This window comes from Macrotis lagotis, chromosome X (assembly GCF_037893015.1).
Source record: "Macrotis lagotis isolate mMagLag1 chromosome X, bilby.v1.9.chrom.fasta, whole genome shotgun sequence".
NCBI classification, from domain to species: Eukaryota; Metazoa; Chordata; class Mammalia; order Peramelemorphia; family Peramelidae; genus Macrotis; species Macrotis lagotis.
The window spans coordinates 253,825,063-253,843,333 of record NC_133666.1 but is presented as its reverse complement, the minus strand read 5'-3'; the positions used below and the strand labels follow the sequence as shown (position 1 = coordinate 253,843,333).

The following is an 18,271-nucleotide window of genomic DNA, read 5'->3' as shown; positions in this document are numbered from 1 at the left end:
ACAGATTTTCCTCATTTTGTGTATTAACTGTCAAAACTTGTTACAGGTTACCTATAAAACCAGGCTACTCTGTATAACAACCAAAATTTATTTTTCTAAGACAGAAATATCTTAAATAACATCTTCATAACAACTTCCTCCGCTTGTTATACCTTAGCATGGTTCTTTGGTCCCCAACTAACCCTGTCCTATCATGTGACAAGACTTTCTGCTCAAGACATTGCTGAAATTTCTACCTTTTGCCATCTTGATTTCATATGATTTATGTTTTTTCTCAGGTCTTTCCTAGTTAAACACACCTGTCCCCCTGCTCCCTTTCATGCCCTATTGCCTGTCTTGGGACTATCCACTTATTCCCTTGTCATTTTTTTCTCATATATTATTTCATGTGCATATGTTCTGTCTCTTCTAATAGTTAAACACTTCCTGTCTTTTATTTATTTTCACTTGTGGTTCTTCTATTACTTAGTACAATGAAGTGAGTATTTAGACAGTCAATAAGTGCTCATTAGCCAAATCAACTGCTTAAGTGAGAGAGTCATCAGTGAGGGCTCTATAGTTATTTGTGTAGTAACTCGTCAATAGCTGGTTCAAGCAACTAATGACTAATTAAGAAGTCGTAATGGGAAGAAGAAAACAAAGATGCTCATAGAGGCTGCCAGGGTACTTTACAGCCAAATTTTTAGATTACCTTTTGTTGGAGGGGGTCCTTAAGACACTGCTCCTGGTGATGAAGAAGGTGGCTCTATTTTGTATTGCAGAACAGAATCCAATGGCAATAGGATCTTAGTTTGTTAATAAATTCTCTACTCACCTCCCAGAATTCTGAGAAAAGACCTTTTATAAACTGTAAAGTCTTTAATGAGAGAAGTTGTTCTTATTAGGATCTTTGGATCATCAATTTAGGGTAGAAGGGGCCTTATAGAGGTTAGGTTTAACCCCTTCATTTTACAAATGAGAAACCTGAGGTTCAACAACTTGCCCAAGTTTACACAAAGAGTTCATGACAGAACTAGGACAATAAATTCAGGTCCTCTTGATGCCAATGCCAGAATTCTTTTATTTATTATCATAGTGTAATTATAATTAGTTCCCAAGAAAACATGGAGCTATGTGAAGCATTGATTCAGGAGAAATAGAACTTAGGGGAATGGAGACTAGATGATTGGAAGCAAGGGTTGAACAAGAAAGAAACATGGAAGATAAATGTTTGGGGCATTTTCTCTTGATGTGAAATGGTGTGAAATTATTTTGGAAATGTGAAACCTGAAACAATGTCAACTAAGCAGGTTATTATTTATATTAAAAAAACTACTATTTTGTGTCTGATTATAAGATTTAGTGAACCATGCAAGTTTGTGAACCAAGCAAATTTACTCTAGACCTGGTTTAGAACAGTATTCTAAAAGCAAAGACTGAGTAATGTTTTATCATGGCATTTAATGATTGTTGCAAAACAACTGGTGTGAGGGTCAGAATAGCGGCCTTGAAGTCATGAAGACTTTGGTTCAAATCCTATCTCCCATAGTTCTTGGCTGTATGACTATGAATAAATCATGTAAACTCTTTGGGCCTCAGTCTCCTTATCTCTAACTTGGGATGAGAGGTTGGCTGAGATGTCCTCTAACATTCCTTTCCTCTGCAAATTTATGATTCTAATGAACTGCTTTGGATTTTGTTTGCTCTGGGGTGTGTATTGTATTGATATTCATTCCAAGACTTAATCTTGTAAATCAATTTAAATGAATGGCTCAAAGATTCTTCAAACATGTGTGGAACATTGAGCCATATGTTATTGTTTGCACACACATAACTTTTAAATAGTGGAAATAAATAAAAATTACTTTAGGAGCATAATGAAAATTGCTTATATATTCAAAGCACGATAGTTTCTTCTACCAGTTTCCTTAGTGAGACAAACTATCTGTGTATTTTTTTTATTTAAAATAATTCGAGGAACAAAGACTCTCTCAAAGGCTGGGGAATCCTTCATTATGTTTTTAATCCCAACTGTGACCAATTATTTCTAACCTTTTATTTGCAACAGTCTGATGTGTTCCTAAAAATCAAAGACAATTTCAAAATATTCAAGACAATTTCAGAACATTGAAACAATTAACTTTGATTCAAATAAATATTTAAACATTTGCTATATAGCCTTTCTAGAAGAGAGGGGTAAAAGAGTAGTGAAATTGAATCGTGATTAAGTTTTCAGAACTACAGGAACACTAGAAATCCTCAGTCTCAGTAATCTTGCCTTCACATTTTAGTGCATCCATGATTTTAACAATGTAAATATTACTCCCAGAGATGTACACTGTCTTTACCTACTCATCCTGAGCAATTGTTATTCAGTATTTCATAAATCCTCCCTAGGAAAAGCACTCAATAATCTTTGGGATATTGAAAACACACACACACACACACACACACACACACACACACACACACACACACACACACACACACACACACACACACACACCCCTTTATTTTCACTAATCTTAAATTGAAATTTAGCTTTTCCTTCAATTATGAATGTAGGCAACAAACCATAGTAGCATTACATTTCACTAGATTGCAAAAAAGGATGAGGGGTTGTTGATAACTTGAAGGTCAAGAACTCTTATTCTAGAATTCTTGCCATTGTTTGGATGACTGTGCAGTACATCAGTGATTCATTTGATCATAACTTATTCTTGCTATGTGACTGATGTAGCTTCCTTTCTACTCATGTATTTCCCCAATGACGTTTTTTTTATTTCATTTCATCTAAGTCTTCATTTGTAATATGTAGTATCTTTCATATACCTATTGTGTGCCTCATTGATTGCTCTTTGACCTTCAACTTGAATTCTTCAGGGACTGTGGTGTTCCATGAGCCATCAAAGTTCAGAACGATCCTGAGACTGTTAGGTTTAAAAATAGGGACCATTGTTTCAGGGAGACTGGAGTCATTCAATTTTCCAAAGACATTCCAGCCTTTGCATTGCCTTTGGGACTGCCTAAATAATAAATGATGATGATGATGATAAGCTCCTTTTGGAGGAGAAGGGAAGTCCAAAGCTTTTCAGTTGCTTGCAGTGAGTTTATTTAGCAATAAGCCAATAATGTCTACATTTTTAAAAGTATAACATGCTTAATTTTTGCTATTTGTACTCATGTCCTCCTCGTTCCATTCTTTGCCATAAAATAAATGGCTCGTGTGGCTTGATTCATGTGAATGGAATTGCTACAGTTATTTATCTAAGTAGTTACCTACATTTTATCAGATTTAATGTTGACATTTTAAAAAGATGAAACAAAGACACCCAAGTTATGGGAGATAGTTTAAGGGTTAAAATACTTAAGCAGTGTGGCTTGGCTGTTTCTGCCTAAGAACTGAGATTTATCAGCTTGTGGTACTTACATATTAGGTCAGCAGCCATCATCATCCTCTGCCTCCAGTTGCAGAGCCCTCAGAGTGTTCATAAACTTCATCAGGTAGAATGCTCCCAAGGTCTCAGCCACAGTGCATTCATTTTTCTCACTTTATTACCATCACATCTGATTCCAATTTGCTACCAAATTGAGTTTCCATTCCTGAGCTTGACATTCAAGCCCGTCAGGTGGATTAGCCCTGTCAGCTTTGTTAGTGTAGCTTCAGGTCAGCTAGCATGGGCCTATTAAATGTCTTCTGCTCCACATTTCAGCATCTTTGCTACTTGTATGGCTATCCCTTTGAGCAGCAGGACTGGGTTACCCCTTGTAACCTTTTAGCAGCAGCAGAGGGTTGCCCATCATAACCTTTCTCCTTATTGAGAAATAGTAATTCTAGACCTACTGAATAGCTTTTCTGATTAAGAGAGAGAGAGAGAGAGAGAGAGAGAGAGAGGGTTTTTAGTCCTTATTTTCTTGCTGTTTCAGCAGCTTTTCATCAGGCCAGAAAGGATAGTGTTCTGTGATTGGATCATTAGGTGGAATTTGATTGATTGGACCATTGTGCAGAGGGGCCTTCTTTGATTCATTTGTCTGGACCTTTCTTACTTTCTTTCCATACTTACTATTTCTACATAGGAAGCTTAAACATACTTGGTGAAATTTTGCTTCTAAACTGAGAGAGAAATTGACAGCTTGACTTCCTTTCACTTGTTTTCTTTTTTTCTTTCTTTTCCTTCCCCTTCTTTTCCCCTAATGACAGGATTTGAACACAAAGACCTGATTGGGTGGGTCTTTTTGTTTTATTTGTTTTGTTCTAGGTTTTTGGTTGGGAGGGAACAGTGTCCTTTGGGGAATTTTGCAAGGAATTCCTGGGATCCTGATAGGAAGCAGTTGTAATCAGTGTAGATACTGGTTTTCAAAAGGGAAAAATAGGTTGCTACCTTAGGTGATTGCTTTGTGTTTCTCAGCTAAAGATCAATCACCAACAGATCATTACTAAATAGGAATGCAACAAATTCAATATTTGGATTTCTGTTTATGCACCCATTCCCGGGCAGCTGACTATGAATGCTTGCCTATATTACCAAGACTATCAGTAAATGAAAATATATTTGAATTTGAATTTTGTATGTTTCATAATTTAAGCATCAATATCAGTACTCATCCACAGAAGGATTTTCATGGGAAAAAAAGACTTTTTTTCATTCCATTCTTCTTGTCTACCTTCTCTAGCCCCTCTTTCTTCAAAGCCTCTTACCTTGGAGAATAAGAATGTAAACGACTCATTTAATACAGCTTTTAATTGTTCTTAAGTTTAACCTTGATATATTCACAAATAAGAGGAATGTATCTGTCAATTGATAAGAAAAGCAGTCAGGCTTTAGAACTGTTTTAACTCTCTTGCTGTCAAAATTTCTTTCTTCTAAGGTATATCAAGAGAAATTACACCTTCTAGAAGTAGTGTATTTTCAATAAGTATTAAAGATAAGCTATTACTTTAGGAAAAAAAAGATTGTTGTACTGCCTAGAAGCAATATCTGAGACTTACAAGCTAAGCATTCAGAGATCTACAATAAACAGTGAATGGAAAAGATAAGAGTGGTAGAACTAAGGGGAAACAGGTTATAAAAGAGAATGCTTGAGCTTGTAGAAGGCAGAAAAAACATGGAAATAATGAGAATGAATAACCTAATATTATCTCATCTTTGAGAATTTATTGTGTGCACATTTTGAGATTGAACTAGTTCATATGACTAATTCCTTCTATTTTTAAATTTCAAATAATATTGAGTAGCTGGCTTACTGAGGAATTTATTATAGTGAGTCTGGGTCTCTTTAGTATCTTTTTTGGGTTGTTGTTTGACTTTCTTGCTTTTTTTCCCTATAGAATGTAGATGATTTATTGACCCTTTAGCTGAAATGGCTAACACAGTTCACTTTCTGATATTTTTAGGATGATTCATCAATATGAACATTTTTGAGTCTGCAACAGTCTGTTTCTAAGCTCTGAATTTTCCATGGTTTTTGGTGGATTAAACTGAAGTCTAGTTTGTATCATTTATTTTTTGGTTTTGACATTTTAATATATAAGATGATTGTAACAATGCATTTATCCTTGTTTCTGTTCCATACATAGTACCTTTCCAGTTTATCTAGACATTAGTTGATCTATGTTGGAAAGCTACATGATAAAGTAGAACAAGTATCTATCCTGAAGGCGGAGGTTCTGAGTTCAAATGTTATACCTGATATTTACAACCTTGAACATTTTACTTTTCCTGGGACTCTCCTTCCTTATCTGCAAAATGGCAGGTTTGGATTAGATGGATTCTGAGGTATGTTCTATATCTTTATCACTTATCCTAACCAGCAAATTTATTTTGCTTTTTTAACATAGATTAGATTGTTGGACCATGGCTAGGGGAAATGTAACATGCCACTTTTTCCCTAGTATCTTTTACTAGAACTTTGCTTTAAAAAAATTAAAACATTTGAACATTATTTTTCTCAATTATATATAAAGATAATTTTTAACATTTTTAGAAGATTTTGGGTTTCAAATTTTTCTCCCTCCCTTTCTACTCTCCCCTCTTCCTAAATGCTAAAAAATTTAAAATAGGTTATATATGTGCAATCATGTAAAAAATATTTCCATATTAGTCATAGTTGTGAAAGAAAAAGCAGACCAAAAGGGGAAAAAACCCCACAAAAATAGTATGCTTCTATCTGCAATTAGAGCACATCAAGTCTTTCTTTGGATGTGGATAGCATTTTTCCTCCTGAGTCCTTAGTAATTGTCTTGGAATGTATTGTTTAGAAGAAGTAAACATTCATAGTGAATACCATACCATATTGCTGTTGAACTTTGCTTTTTTAATAATTAAATTTTATATTTTCAATCAATCAAAACCCTACTTCAGCTCCCAGTGAGAAAGAAAAACAAAACTCCAATAACTAACAAATGTAGTCAAGTAAAACAAATTCCCACATTGCCCATATCCTAAAAAAAATGAGGAGGGAATGATAAAAGGCTTCATTCTTGAGTTTATCATATCTCTGCCTAGATTGTGTGTAGCATGCATGTTTCATCATGAGTTTTAGAATTGTTAACGTTGATCAGATTGTCTAAGTTTTTAAGTAATATTTATCTTTATAATATTGTTGTTATTGCATAAATTATTCTCCTGCTTCTGTTCACTTCACTTGGTAAGACATACATGAATTGATGCAAAGTTTCTTTGTGACTGTCCTGCTCATTTTTTTCTTATAGTACAGTAATATTCCATGATATTCATATGCCTTAACTTATTCATTTATTCTTAGCTGATGGATAACCCATTAGTTTCCATTTCTTTGATACTTCAAAAAGAATTGATGCACAAGTTTGTAGGGATGGTTTTTTCCCCTTTTTTATTTAATCTCATTGGTGGTATAGATTCAGGTTAAATGGTTTTATTTTTAGAATAGCTTTATCTTATTTTTAAAATTATACATGACTGGGGCAGCTCGGTGGTGCAGCCGATAGAGCACCAGCCCTGGAATCAGGAGGACCTAAGTCCAAACCCAGGCCCAGACACTTAATAATTATCTAGCTGTGTAACCTTGATTGAGTCCCTGAACCCTATTGCCTTGTAACCCCCCCCCCCATCATAATGTTGATTTACAGTATTTGACTGTGGATGATTTAAGAGATTGTTGTCTTTCCATTTTTTCCTCTGAAAAATAAGACACAGGTTTTCACAATATAAATATATTTTCTTAAGGGAACCATACAAGAATGGGACTGGGATTGTAATTATGTCATTGACATCTCTCCATTGTATAAAATATCCATTTGGAGTATGAGCAAGGATTGATTTTTAAAAGTGTAAAAAAATTTCATGTCACTCTAATATCATATTTATTTCTTCCTTTTTTTTCAGAAGGAGCTGAGTCTCCCTAGAAGAGGAAGTTTGTAAGTAACAAAAAGATTCTTCCATTATAATCTTTTGTATGATTGTGATGTAATCAGTCATTGAAGTATTTATTATGTTTGTCAGTGGCAAATTGAAGGTTAAATGTGACAACTAACTGGCCTTAGCATAGCAACAAAGAAAACGGAATTTATATGCATGAGCGTCAATATTCCATGATTTGAATATAATTGAATGTCCTTTGTAGTGGCCTCTAAATTATAATTACAGTGCAAGATTTCCAAGGTTTCTAATGGGTGATGTGAACCAAGAATGCATTTTTATTTTAGTGTGACCCTTAATTTAAGAAAAAAAATTCTGCCAATTTAATGAGCTCAGTCCTTTGGATGAAAATATTTGACATGCAGATAGTATAAACGACTGTGATAAGAATGATTGCTCTTCTCTAACTCTGGAAATTCAAGCTTCGGTCTTTTTTTCACAGTCATTGCTGTGTAGAGAAGACTATATTGTTTTGCATCTGAATTGTTGAAGATGAGCAGTGAAAATGTATTTTATACTATATCTCATTCAGTCTTTAATGGCCTGACTCATGTGATGTTACTTTATGATTAAAATTGCAGATTTATGTACCTTGACTTGATTTCCCCATAGTATATTTCAACCTATTGTTTTTTAGGATTAATAGTATGTTATTTGCCTCATAGATAGCTTTTTCTACTGGAACTTACCATTTGAAATTAGCTACCCTTACATTCAATTAAATTCGGAGCAGGTTTATGATCAATTGCTGGTGTAATTGCTGACTTAGAAACATGTAGGATTTAAAATTGCAGGAACTTATGGAAATATGTGTATGTGGTGGGCAAAGTTGCTTTTTATGTTTATGGGGGCTACATTTAAGGCCAGAACTATGAAAATTGGGGGAGAGTATGGATATTGGGAGGTTTTGAAAGACAAGATGAATCTTACGAGCTAAATATAATCATGTACCTCTTTATTAAGTCATCATTTAACAAGTGGTTGTCAAATGCCTATTAGCTGCCAGCTAGATGGTGCAGTGGATAGAACATGGACCTTGAGGTCAGGAGGACTGAAGTTGGAATCCAGCCTTAGACACTTGACATTAGACCTTGGGCAAGTCACTTAACCCTGATTGCCTTGCATCCAGGACCATCTCTAGTTGTCCTGATCCATATCTGGCCACTGGATCCAGATGGCTCTGGAGGAGTAAGTGAGACTGCTGAGTTAGCACAGCACACTCTCACTCAAATTCAATTCATGTGCTTGTCATGGTTGTCACCTCCATGATGTTATAGTCTTTTTTGAAATCAAAGGACAAATGTCATTATGACCAATCTCATGCTAAACATCTTGGGGTATACAAAGAAAGGCAGAAACAAACAAATGCCAAGCAACTACAAACCTGTCCCACATCTTTAATTGGCCAAAGACTATTATTGAGTTGCTGAATAGCCTTCAGAGTAGTTCTCCTTTTGGCTTATTTTGGAGCCTGCACCATCCTGATGGCAAAGAAAAATTGATGTTTTTTGGAATGCCTTTAGATATATTGCCACTGGCTCCAAGTTTGTATTTCTTGGCCTTAGGTAAATGGCTAGATGTTTGCCATTGGAGTGCTCTAAAACCCCTGGTGCTTGTGAAGCAGAGACTAACATAGCCATTTCTCCCTTCCTTGAACATAATTCTTTTGCCTGGATTTATTGAGTCTTGCTTGAAATTTCCTCTCCTAGAAAGAAAAAGTAAAACAACAAAAATCTAAAACTCGCCTTTAGTATCTTTGCTTGAATGAAGTTGGTGAGGGAAAATAGTTGTCTTTTTCTTCCTGGAAAATAAATGTACATTAGTTTTAGATTTGTTTCATTAACAAAATGAAGAGATTTGCAATTTTAACTGGTGGTCTTCCACAAAGTCATTTTTACTTGTTCTCTTTGTTTCTAGTTGGTTAACAATAATTGATTCAGATGATGATGAAATCAGGCTTATGTGTATTTTGGATCTTATTTCCCTTTTGAGTCATCTGAATGATTCCTATTTGTGATTGTTAACAGTCATGGAGAAAATGCAAAATTCTATGCCTTAAAACTTGTTTTATGTAGGAGAAGATGAAGAACCAATTTTTTTGTGGGGGGTGAGTGATATGTTTAAGCATAGCCATATCTGTATAATAAGAATATGAAAATAATTATATTTCTACTCTTCAAAATACATGTATAGTTCTCATGACAACTTTCACTAGAATTGAAGCATAGTGTATGCATTATCAACATAATTACAATGGGAGAGATATAAACTATTGGAAAAGTGAAACAAAAATAAGAGAATAGATTTAGGGATTTGATCTGTGATGTCATTGGCACAGGAAAACTCAGGGGTGAAGAACCTCTATGACACTTCTTTGCCCAGTCTTAGAGAATTGCCTAGAATATTGAGTGATTGAATGAGTCATCCAGTCTACATGTATCAGAAAGTAGGGCAAGCCTTCCAGGGTATAAACAAAAACACAAAATGCACAAAAACAAAAAATAGCAAAAAAATGTTATTTTATGTTTATTTGATTAAAAATGTTTTCAATATCCTTCCCCCAGTATCTACACTTAAATTTGGTCAACAATACCAATAGTGAAGACCATAATTGTCTCCTATATACATTGCAGTTTTTATATGGCACTGGGAAAAGGAATTTTTTTATGCTAGAGTGATTTTAATATAAATCTAATGAAGAAAGACATTGCTTCATCTTTATTACCTATCTGTGCTAGCCAGCATAATGGAACTTGGTTATTGAGACTTCTGCAATTTATTTGCCAAATAAATATCACCTATGTTTTCTTAAATCTACATTATGCCTTCAATAAAATGATTGGGAATTCAGTTCTGTATATGTAACAGCAGTATTTCAATTTAAAAAGTGAGACAGTGACCTTTTCCAAGTTGTTTTTTTTTTTTTGGTCTCGATATTCTGCATGGTACAGAGCTATGCCTATTGTTTGTTATGTTTCTTGAATATAAACATACACCTTCACACATATATATATGTATATATATTTTAATATATTTTAAATAAGTATTTTTAAATACTTATACTTTTGAAACTTGAGCATTTGATTTTTTAGCTTAAAAGTAATTATCTAAAATGATAAAATATAAAATGGTAAACCACCAAAACTTTCAGAAATTGAAGGCAACACCACATGTTATAAAGACAGTAGTCCTTATAACAAGTGATTGACTCGAACTGAGCATAGATCAACTTTTGTGTTTGGAATTTTTTTTTTCTTTTTTAGTATATGACTTATCTTCATCAATGCTTCCTTAATTTAGCAATTATGATGTTTTCAAAAGAATTTGGATTGCACATTACTTACTTTCTTATGCCCTTTAAGTACAAATTGGTCAGGTTAATAATGTAAATAAATTTATCAGCAAAATATATGTGGTTACCCCATTATGGAAAGAATTATTAGGCTTGATTCCCCTGTCTAGTCCAATATTACTAATAGCCTTCCTGGCTTTGCAATGAATTTCCCATAAGTATCTCTGAAATAAAGAATCCAAAACATAACTTATAATCTTTCATTCAACTCTATTTCCCCTTCTGACTTTCTTAATTCTGTTTAATGTATAACCATGCTTCCAGTCATCCAGATGTTCATTAGTAGGTTTTCTATTCTTTCCTTTCCCTTTCCCCAATTCTTATTATTGTTGGTTTGTTTTTGATTTTTTTTTTTTGTTTTGTTTTTGAAAGGCAATGAGGTTATGTGACTTGCCCAGGGTCACACAGCTAGGTAATTATTATGTGACTGAGGCTGGATTTGAACTCAGGTCCTCCTGACTCTAGGGCTGGTGCTCTGTCCACTTTACCACCTAGCTGCCTCACCCCCTTACCCCAATTCTTAGCAGCTCTTCCTTTTCTTTCATTCAATTTGTCTTTTCTCTTCCCATATTTAAGTCAATTCCTCTTCTCTTGCTTGGGTGATTGTATTAGTCTTCTAATTAAATTGACTGCTTAAGCTCTCTTACATTAAAGATCTCATCATCAGTTCCCAGTTAAGAAAACTTCACAGTTATCTCTAGGAAATACCTCTCTTTGACATTCAAGGCCCTTTTTTATATGTCTCTACCCTACGTTTTCAAGCTTGTTAGTTATTACATCCTTTGACATACCCTAGAATCTGCCTAAAGCTAATTTACTTTCTCTACTACACACAATCCCAATTCTTGTATTCATTTGGGTCCCCATGTCTAGAATGATTTCCTTCCTACTTTCTTTTCCTTTTTATTCCCTATGATCCTTCAAAATTCATCTCAGCTACTCCCCTATATATGAGATCTTTCCCCTCTCCTTCCCTCTCACCATAAAAATACTAATATTTATATATTTTCTCTCATACTTATATGTTGGTATGCTTTTTTCTTCATACAAACTTGTTAAGGGCCAACACTAGTATGCTTTTGTTTTGCTATTACGGTACTTGCTGTGTAGGTATAAAATTTTGGCACTTAATAGACATAGAGGGCCTTGAGTGAGGAAGACCTGAGTTCAAATGTAATATCAAACACTTACCAGATATGTGATCCTGATCAAGTCACTTAACTTTTGACTGCTTTAATTTTCTCAGTTATAAACTGAAGATAATAGATAGTATCTCCTTCTCAGGGGTATTTTGAGGATTTGATTAAATAATTTTAAGTAATTTGATTTATTAGTAGTATTATTAATTTGATTGCAGTATTAACTAATATTATAAAGTTATTAGGGTAATACCTGGCCCATAGTAGGAACCTCCATATAACTGTGGATTGATAGATTACCCATTCTATTTTGAAGGATCTAATTTACTTGAAAAATCACTTATCTTCATGTCTTTCCTTAAGTCTGATTTTCTCTTTATTTGGCACAAATTATTGAGTGGTTAATATACTTTATATTTTTGTGATATACTTATATGTTTATTTTAAAATTAAATCATTGTTCTGCCAAAATTCTATACAGTTCAAAATTATTATAACCTGGATCTGGAATTATATGGATTGTTTGAGAATATTTTGATTTTTTAATTATAAGCCTTTCAAGTTGTATATCCATACTAAAGAATTCTATTTAAAAAGTTGACCTCTACCAGTATGTAGTCTCTCCTCATATGAATTCATTTCCCTGATCAATGCTATAAACTAGCTAGGGGAACTAAACTGGGGGAAACTAATATGCAAAATAGAAATCAGGTTCCTTGGAATGCGGTGTAGACATGATCACACAAGAAAGATAAAGATTCTCTTTGTTAATTGCAAATGTGAGATCCTTTCATTTCATGGGCTTCCCTATAATGCTCAGATCATAATTATAACTCTTGAGGGTAAAGTATGTATGGGTCTTGAAGGGAGGCATAGAGACAATGACTGGCTAGTTTTCTCATTTCTCAATTACTCTTCAGTGGTGTTTGTTTTTTCTGGCAGATAAAAACCTCATTCAGTTCATTAGCATTTGTGACTTGGCATAGAGATAGATTGCTTTCTACATGTTTAAAGGATTTATCAGAAAATGTAGTTTTACTTACTTGTACATACAAATCTAGAGTTTTATAAATGCTCATAGGTCTAATATCTTTCTCCAATTGTTCTTTTAAACTTAGAAGCAGTAAGAGAGATTTGAGATGTGGATTGGGGCTCTTTCAGGATTCTTCAGTCTATTCCTCTTTATTAGTAAGGTATGAATAATGGCAGTACTAGTTTCTTTGATCTCTTGCTAAATCTACCAATTTGTGAGTATGAACTGAAAATGAATCTGGACAATGTATAAAATTCTGAGCAAAATTATCTTACGTAAGTACGATATGGTACACTTAGTAAAATAATATGTTGTGATTATTAGATGGTTCTGGAGCATTAAGAGTAGCCTCACTCAAGAGAGAAATTCAGTAGCTTATTACTTTGAGGAATCATTTGGCAACATTATTCTCTCCCTTTTATCTCTTCAGAGGATATTTCCTTCTCTTAAGCCATTCTTTCTATTGTGTTCAATATCGTTGTAACCATATTCATAGTAGCAGTGATACAAATGAATTAATCCTTGGAATTTGTTGATCAAATCAGGGATATCAGAAATTTCCACCTACCACCCCAAACAGTTTAAATTAGATGTTCTCAAACTTGCTTAGTTCATTATGCCCTTAATATCTAAGGAAATTCTTTACTTCACCCCTAAGTCAAAAGAAATGCCTGATATTTACATTTATTAAAAAGTTAGTTACAAATAATTTAGTAAATATGTCCTTGAAACTTAGCTGTTTGAAAAAACAAATTGAAAGAAAAATTATTTTTATTTTATTCTTATATTTTCACAATTTTTTATTAATAACTTCATGTGTTCCTGTGGAACACTACACAGCTTCTCAGAATTTGGAATCATATTCAATACTGCCACCTTTCTTTCCTGTTCCACCTTCATTTTTAAATGTTGCTTGTGTTTTAAATCACAGCAATTTCTGCAAATATATCTATATCTATATCTATATCTATATCTATATCTATACACACACAACATGAAAAAGTTCTAAAAGTTTTAAGCATAGCTAAAAGTACAAGTAGACCAAAAAATATTGGAAAGAATGTTGAGTAATCTAATGGTGAACCTGGGAACCACTTGTAGCTGGTAGTTCTGGATGAGGCACCCTTGTGATGGCTACCATGACATAGAGTTTGGGAAGCAGAGGCTTAAACTTTTATCAAGGAATTAATTGAAGAATGAGTATAAAAAGCAAATTGTTTCCTAAAAAATAGAAACAGCACGATCCTGAAGAATGAATAGTTAATAAGGTGACTTTAGGGGCACTAGGATTTGAAGAAGAAAGTTGTCAAAAGAAGAATGGGGGAGGAACAGATACACTTTATCTATTTGACACCTTACCTTCTGGGCAACTACCTAGGTGAGAGAGAAAAGAAAGGTCAGTTAGGAAAAGACAAATAGCTTGGGTGGATTTTCATGGTTGGAGTAAATTTAGGTTCCCTGGGCTAATATATCACTCAAAAGGAAGTGACATATCACAGGTATGGAATGACTGTAGAATAGCCAGAGTAGTTTAATTTACTATTTCAAGATGCTGATTCCTTGTGGTTGTGAATCAATTATTTTGGTTTAAAATATTTCTAGATCAACACTTTTTAAAAATGATATGGTAATTTGGTTTTATAGATCATGAAATAGATTTGTAGAAATATGTATATGTATGCACACACATAATATACACAGAAACATATTCACATGTACACATGTGTATGTCTGTATTCTTGAACCCAAAACCTTGAAATCTTACCTGTTGGGCATAACAATGATGTTCAACTACTTGACTGGCTAAAGACTCATGTTAAAAAATATTGTTTGTTGTAGCAGAAGGTCATTCCTGTAATGTAACGGTACTGAATACTTTTTATTTTATGACTGTTTAAGCTAAATATATGGATTTCCAAATATATGAAGGCAGAATTTCCTAGAGAGAGATGGCTTCATTTAGGCCAAAATGCAGACTAATCCTTATCATTTAAATAGATTTCTAAATAAATCTACTTTTTTTTCCCCTCATAGCTCTTCATGACCCTTTGCTTCTTTAAAAATCCTGAAGCAAAAAGCTAAAATTGGTGTTTCTGACCATAGAGTTTCATTTTTGATTGTTAGGAAACCAAAAACAATAGAAAAAAGAATGAATATTGCATTTGAATTAGCATTTAAAGTGGCATGTTTATACAGAGGAAGAATGGTGTAATATATCCCGAGAGCAGAGAGGATTTCAGACTGTGAAGGAATGTCAATTGCATTCATATATTCATTGGATGGCCACTTGGGTAGGTGGGTTAGTTTGCTGATGTATTCGTTTGTGAAGGTGGTAGGTAAGGAAAATTGTAGGTAAGAGACTTCTTTCAGTGTGTCCTATTGTCTACCGATGCTATCTGAAGATCAAGTGCTAAGTGTAATTCCAAATGGTAACATGTCTTCCAACTGATTTTATTCATCTACTTTTTATAACCCCAATGACCTTTGACACATGAGGGAATATTGTCTATTTTAAATGTGTGGTTCACTATAACTTTTAATAGCCTTGAGAGTTGGCAGGATTGGGGAGGAGAGTAGGGGTGGATGGAATGCTTTTTTGTTTGTTGGTTTGGTTTGGTACTTGTAAGGCAAGGAGGGCTTTTCCTTGCTTTTTCTCACCAAAGTAAAGCATTTGTGAATGCTTTGTCACAGGGCCATCACAAATCCTGTGTACTGGAAGCAAAAGGAACTGATAACATTATAATAAGGTACTAATTGAAGGACTCATTGTATATTTCACTGGGATATAACATGAAATTTTTCTTTCTCAGGGAATTTATTAAATTTTTAAAATGCAAAATCAATTATTTTCTCATTTTATTTTTTTTTAGTTAATGAGACTGGGTGGATGGATAGAACATCAAGTCTTCAGAAAAGGAGAAATGAAGCTCATTTTACTTAAGATTTGCAAACATAGGCAACACTTTAAGACTAAGCTATTGAGGTGGTGCTGGTGGTTTGAGTGTCTATAATGAATTAATCATTGAAAGAGTATGTAAGTCTGCAATATACCAAACACCCTTTTAAGTACTGGGAATACAAATACAAAATCAAAGCTTATATTTCGCCATCCTAGAAGTTTATGTTCTAATAGCATGAGATAACACATTTACAAGAAGTAAAGACTAGGACTGGTTTCAACTTTTTAAGCTAATAGGGTTGCTAAGTAGAACCATAAGAGAGTATATTGAAACATCCTTTTCAATAATAATAATAGGATTCATTTTGGGCTTCTGTAAGGTACAATGAATAGAATATTAGGCCTAGAGTCAGGAAGACTCATCTTCCAGAATTCAAACCTGACCTCTGACTCTTGCCAGTTGTATGACCCAGGGCAAGTCACTTAAACCTATTTACTTCAGTTTCCACATTTGTAAAATATAGAGAAGAAAATGACAAACTACTCCTGTGATTCTGCCAAGAAAAACCCAAATGCAGCCATGATGAGTTGTACATAACTGAAACAATTAAACAATAACAATTCATTTTATTATATTCTGTGACTAGTAAGCTGACTAGTGAGTATGAAGTGTGACTAGAGTCAGCATAAATATATGGGTGTGAGACACCCATGAATTGGGGTAACCAAATGAAGATATATCTTATGTGAAATAATGTGCCAGGGTGATGATCTGGATTGGAGAGTGTGTGGGCAGAAGTAACAAGAAAATAGAGAGATAAGAAGAAGCCAAATACTATAGAGTTTTGAATGCCTCCTAAAGAATGAAATATTTTATTCTAAAGTTAATAGGAAACCACTAGAGTTTATTGAATATTGGGATGACATGAGTAGACATCACTTTGGCAGTTACCCAACCTATCTTTTAAGTCTTTCTTTACATTATTCTCATTCTTGCATTCTATGTTGCTGCTAATCCTGGCTTCCTTACTTTTTATATGCACACAACAGTCTATATCTCATTTCTTGCTTTTATATACCTGGTCTCCCATTACCTGGAATGCTGTTCCTTAGTTCTAGAGGTCTAATTAAAGAGGTAGTTTCTCTTTAAGACCTTTCCTGATTTACCTCTTTCCTTTTCCCATCTGGAATTTCCTTGCATTTACTTTATAAATTTCTGCATCTACATTTTTCTGATGTGTGTGTGTGTGTTTTCCCCTGATCGAACAAAAGTTCCCTGACAATAGCAACTGTTTATTTTTTGTCTTTGAATCCTGAATGTCTACACATAATCCCTATAATATGTTTGGAATTTGATTGATTGTTTGAAACCCCAGAATGTTGTAGACTCTTACAGAAAAAAAATTACTTAAAAGTGTTCATCCTAACTGTTCAAAAAAGGAAAAACCAAGTAAACAAGAAATAATAACAAAAAAAAAACTTATTATTGTCCTGACTACTTCCAATTGGAGGAACAGTTCTCAGTGTCTTAGCAGTACAAATGTATTGTTCAAATACTGCAAATGGACAGTGAACTGGCCTCAGAAATGAACAGGAAGAGAAGCGTAGGCAGGATTGCCTTTGGGAAATTACATGGTGCTTTTAATGACCCCAAAATTTCTCCCTGAAACAAAGGCCCATTTAAAATAACAACAACATCCTTCTACCAGTGCTCTATGGTTGCATGTGAGTCATGGAACAACTTGTCTCTGAAGAATTAAAATTGAGGATGACCAAAGGGAAATAGAAAGACACATGGTGGGTCTGAGTAGCCTGCATCATATTATTACAGAAGAAAAATTGTGTAAGAGAAATGGGATAAAGAATGACATCAGATAATTGACCAGTAATGAACGTGAATGATCATAAAGTGAAGGTGAGGTATAACTAATGAAGAGTCTGGCACTCCATAGTATCTATGCCATATCAGGAATTCCAGAGGAGCCTCCCCCTGTAGAAAGTTTATAGGAAGATATGGAGAAGCTTCTCATGGGATCAGTAAATATTAAGCACCTAATATGTGCCAGAGGGCAACTAGGCATTAGGGTTACTAATTTGGCCTCCAATACTTACCAGCTGTGTGACCCTGAGCCAAGTCCCTTAACCTCATTTGCCTCAGTTTCTTCCTCTGTAAGATGAGTTGGAAAGGGGCGGCTAGGTGGCGCAGTGGATAAAGCACCAGCCCTGGAGTCAGGAGTACCTGAGTTCAAATCCGGTCTCAGACTCTTAATAATTACCTAGCTGTGTGGCTTTGGGCAAACCACTTAACCCCATTTGCCTTGCAAAAACCTAAAAAAATGAGTTGGAAAAAGAAATGGCAACTCTCTGTAGTATCTTTGCTGAGAAAACCTCAAATGGGGTCATGATTAGTCACAACTGAACAACAACATGTGGCAGGCACAATGCCTTGTGATGGTGAGAAATGCAAAGAAA

General features: G+C 34.3%; 1 protein-coding gene across 17 annotated transcripts in view; it reads left to right on the top strand.

The window, feature by feature from the left end:
- The window catches only part of MAST4 (microtubule associated serine/threonine kinase family member 4), an 880,607-nt gene that overhangs the window by 525,005 nt on the left and 337,331 nt on the right, over positions 1 to 18,271 (top strand). For all 17 annotated transcript variants that reach the window (XM_074200305.1, XM_074200315.1, XM_074200306.1 and 14 more), the window contains one exon: positions 7,344 to 7,375. In XM_074200305.1, coding sequence (XP_074056406.1) covers positions 7,344 to 7,375 — 32 coding nt within the window. The remainder of the gene's footprint in view (positions 1 to 7,343; positions 7,376 to 18,271) is intronic.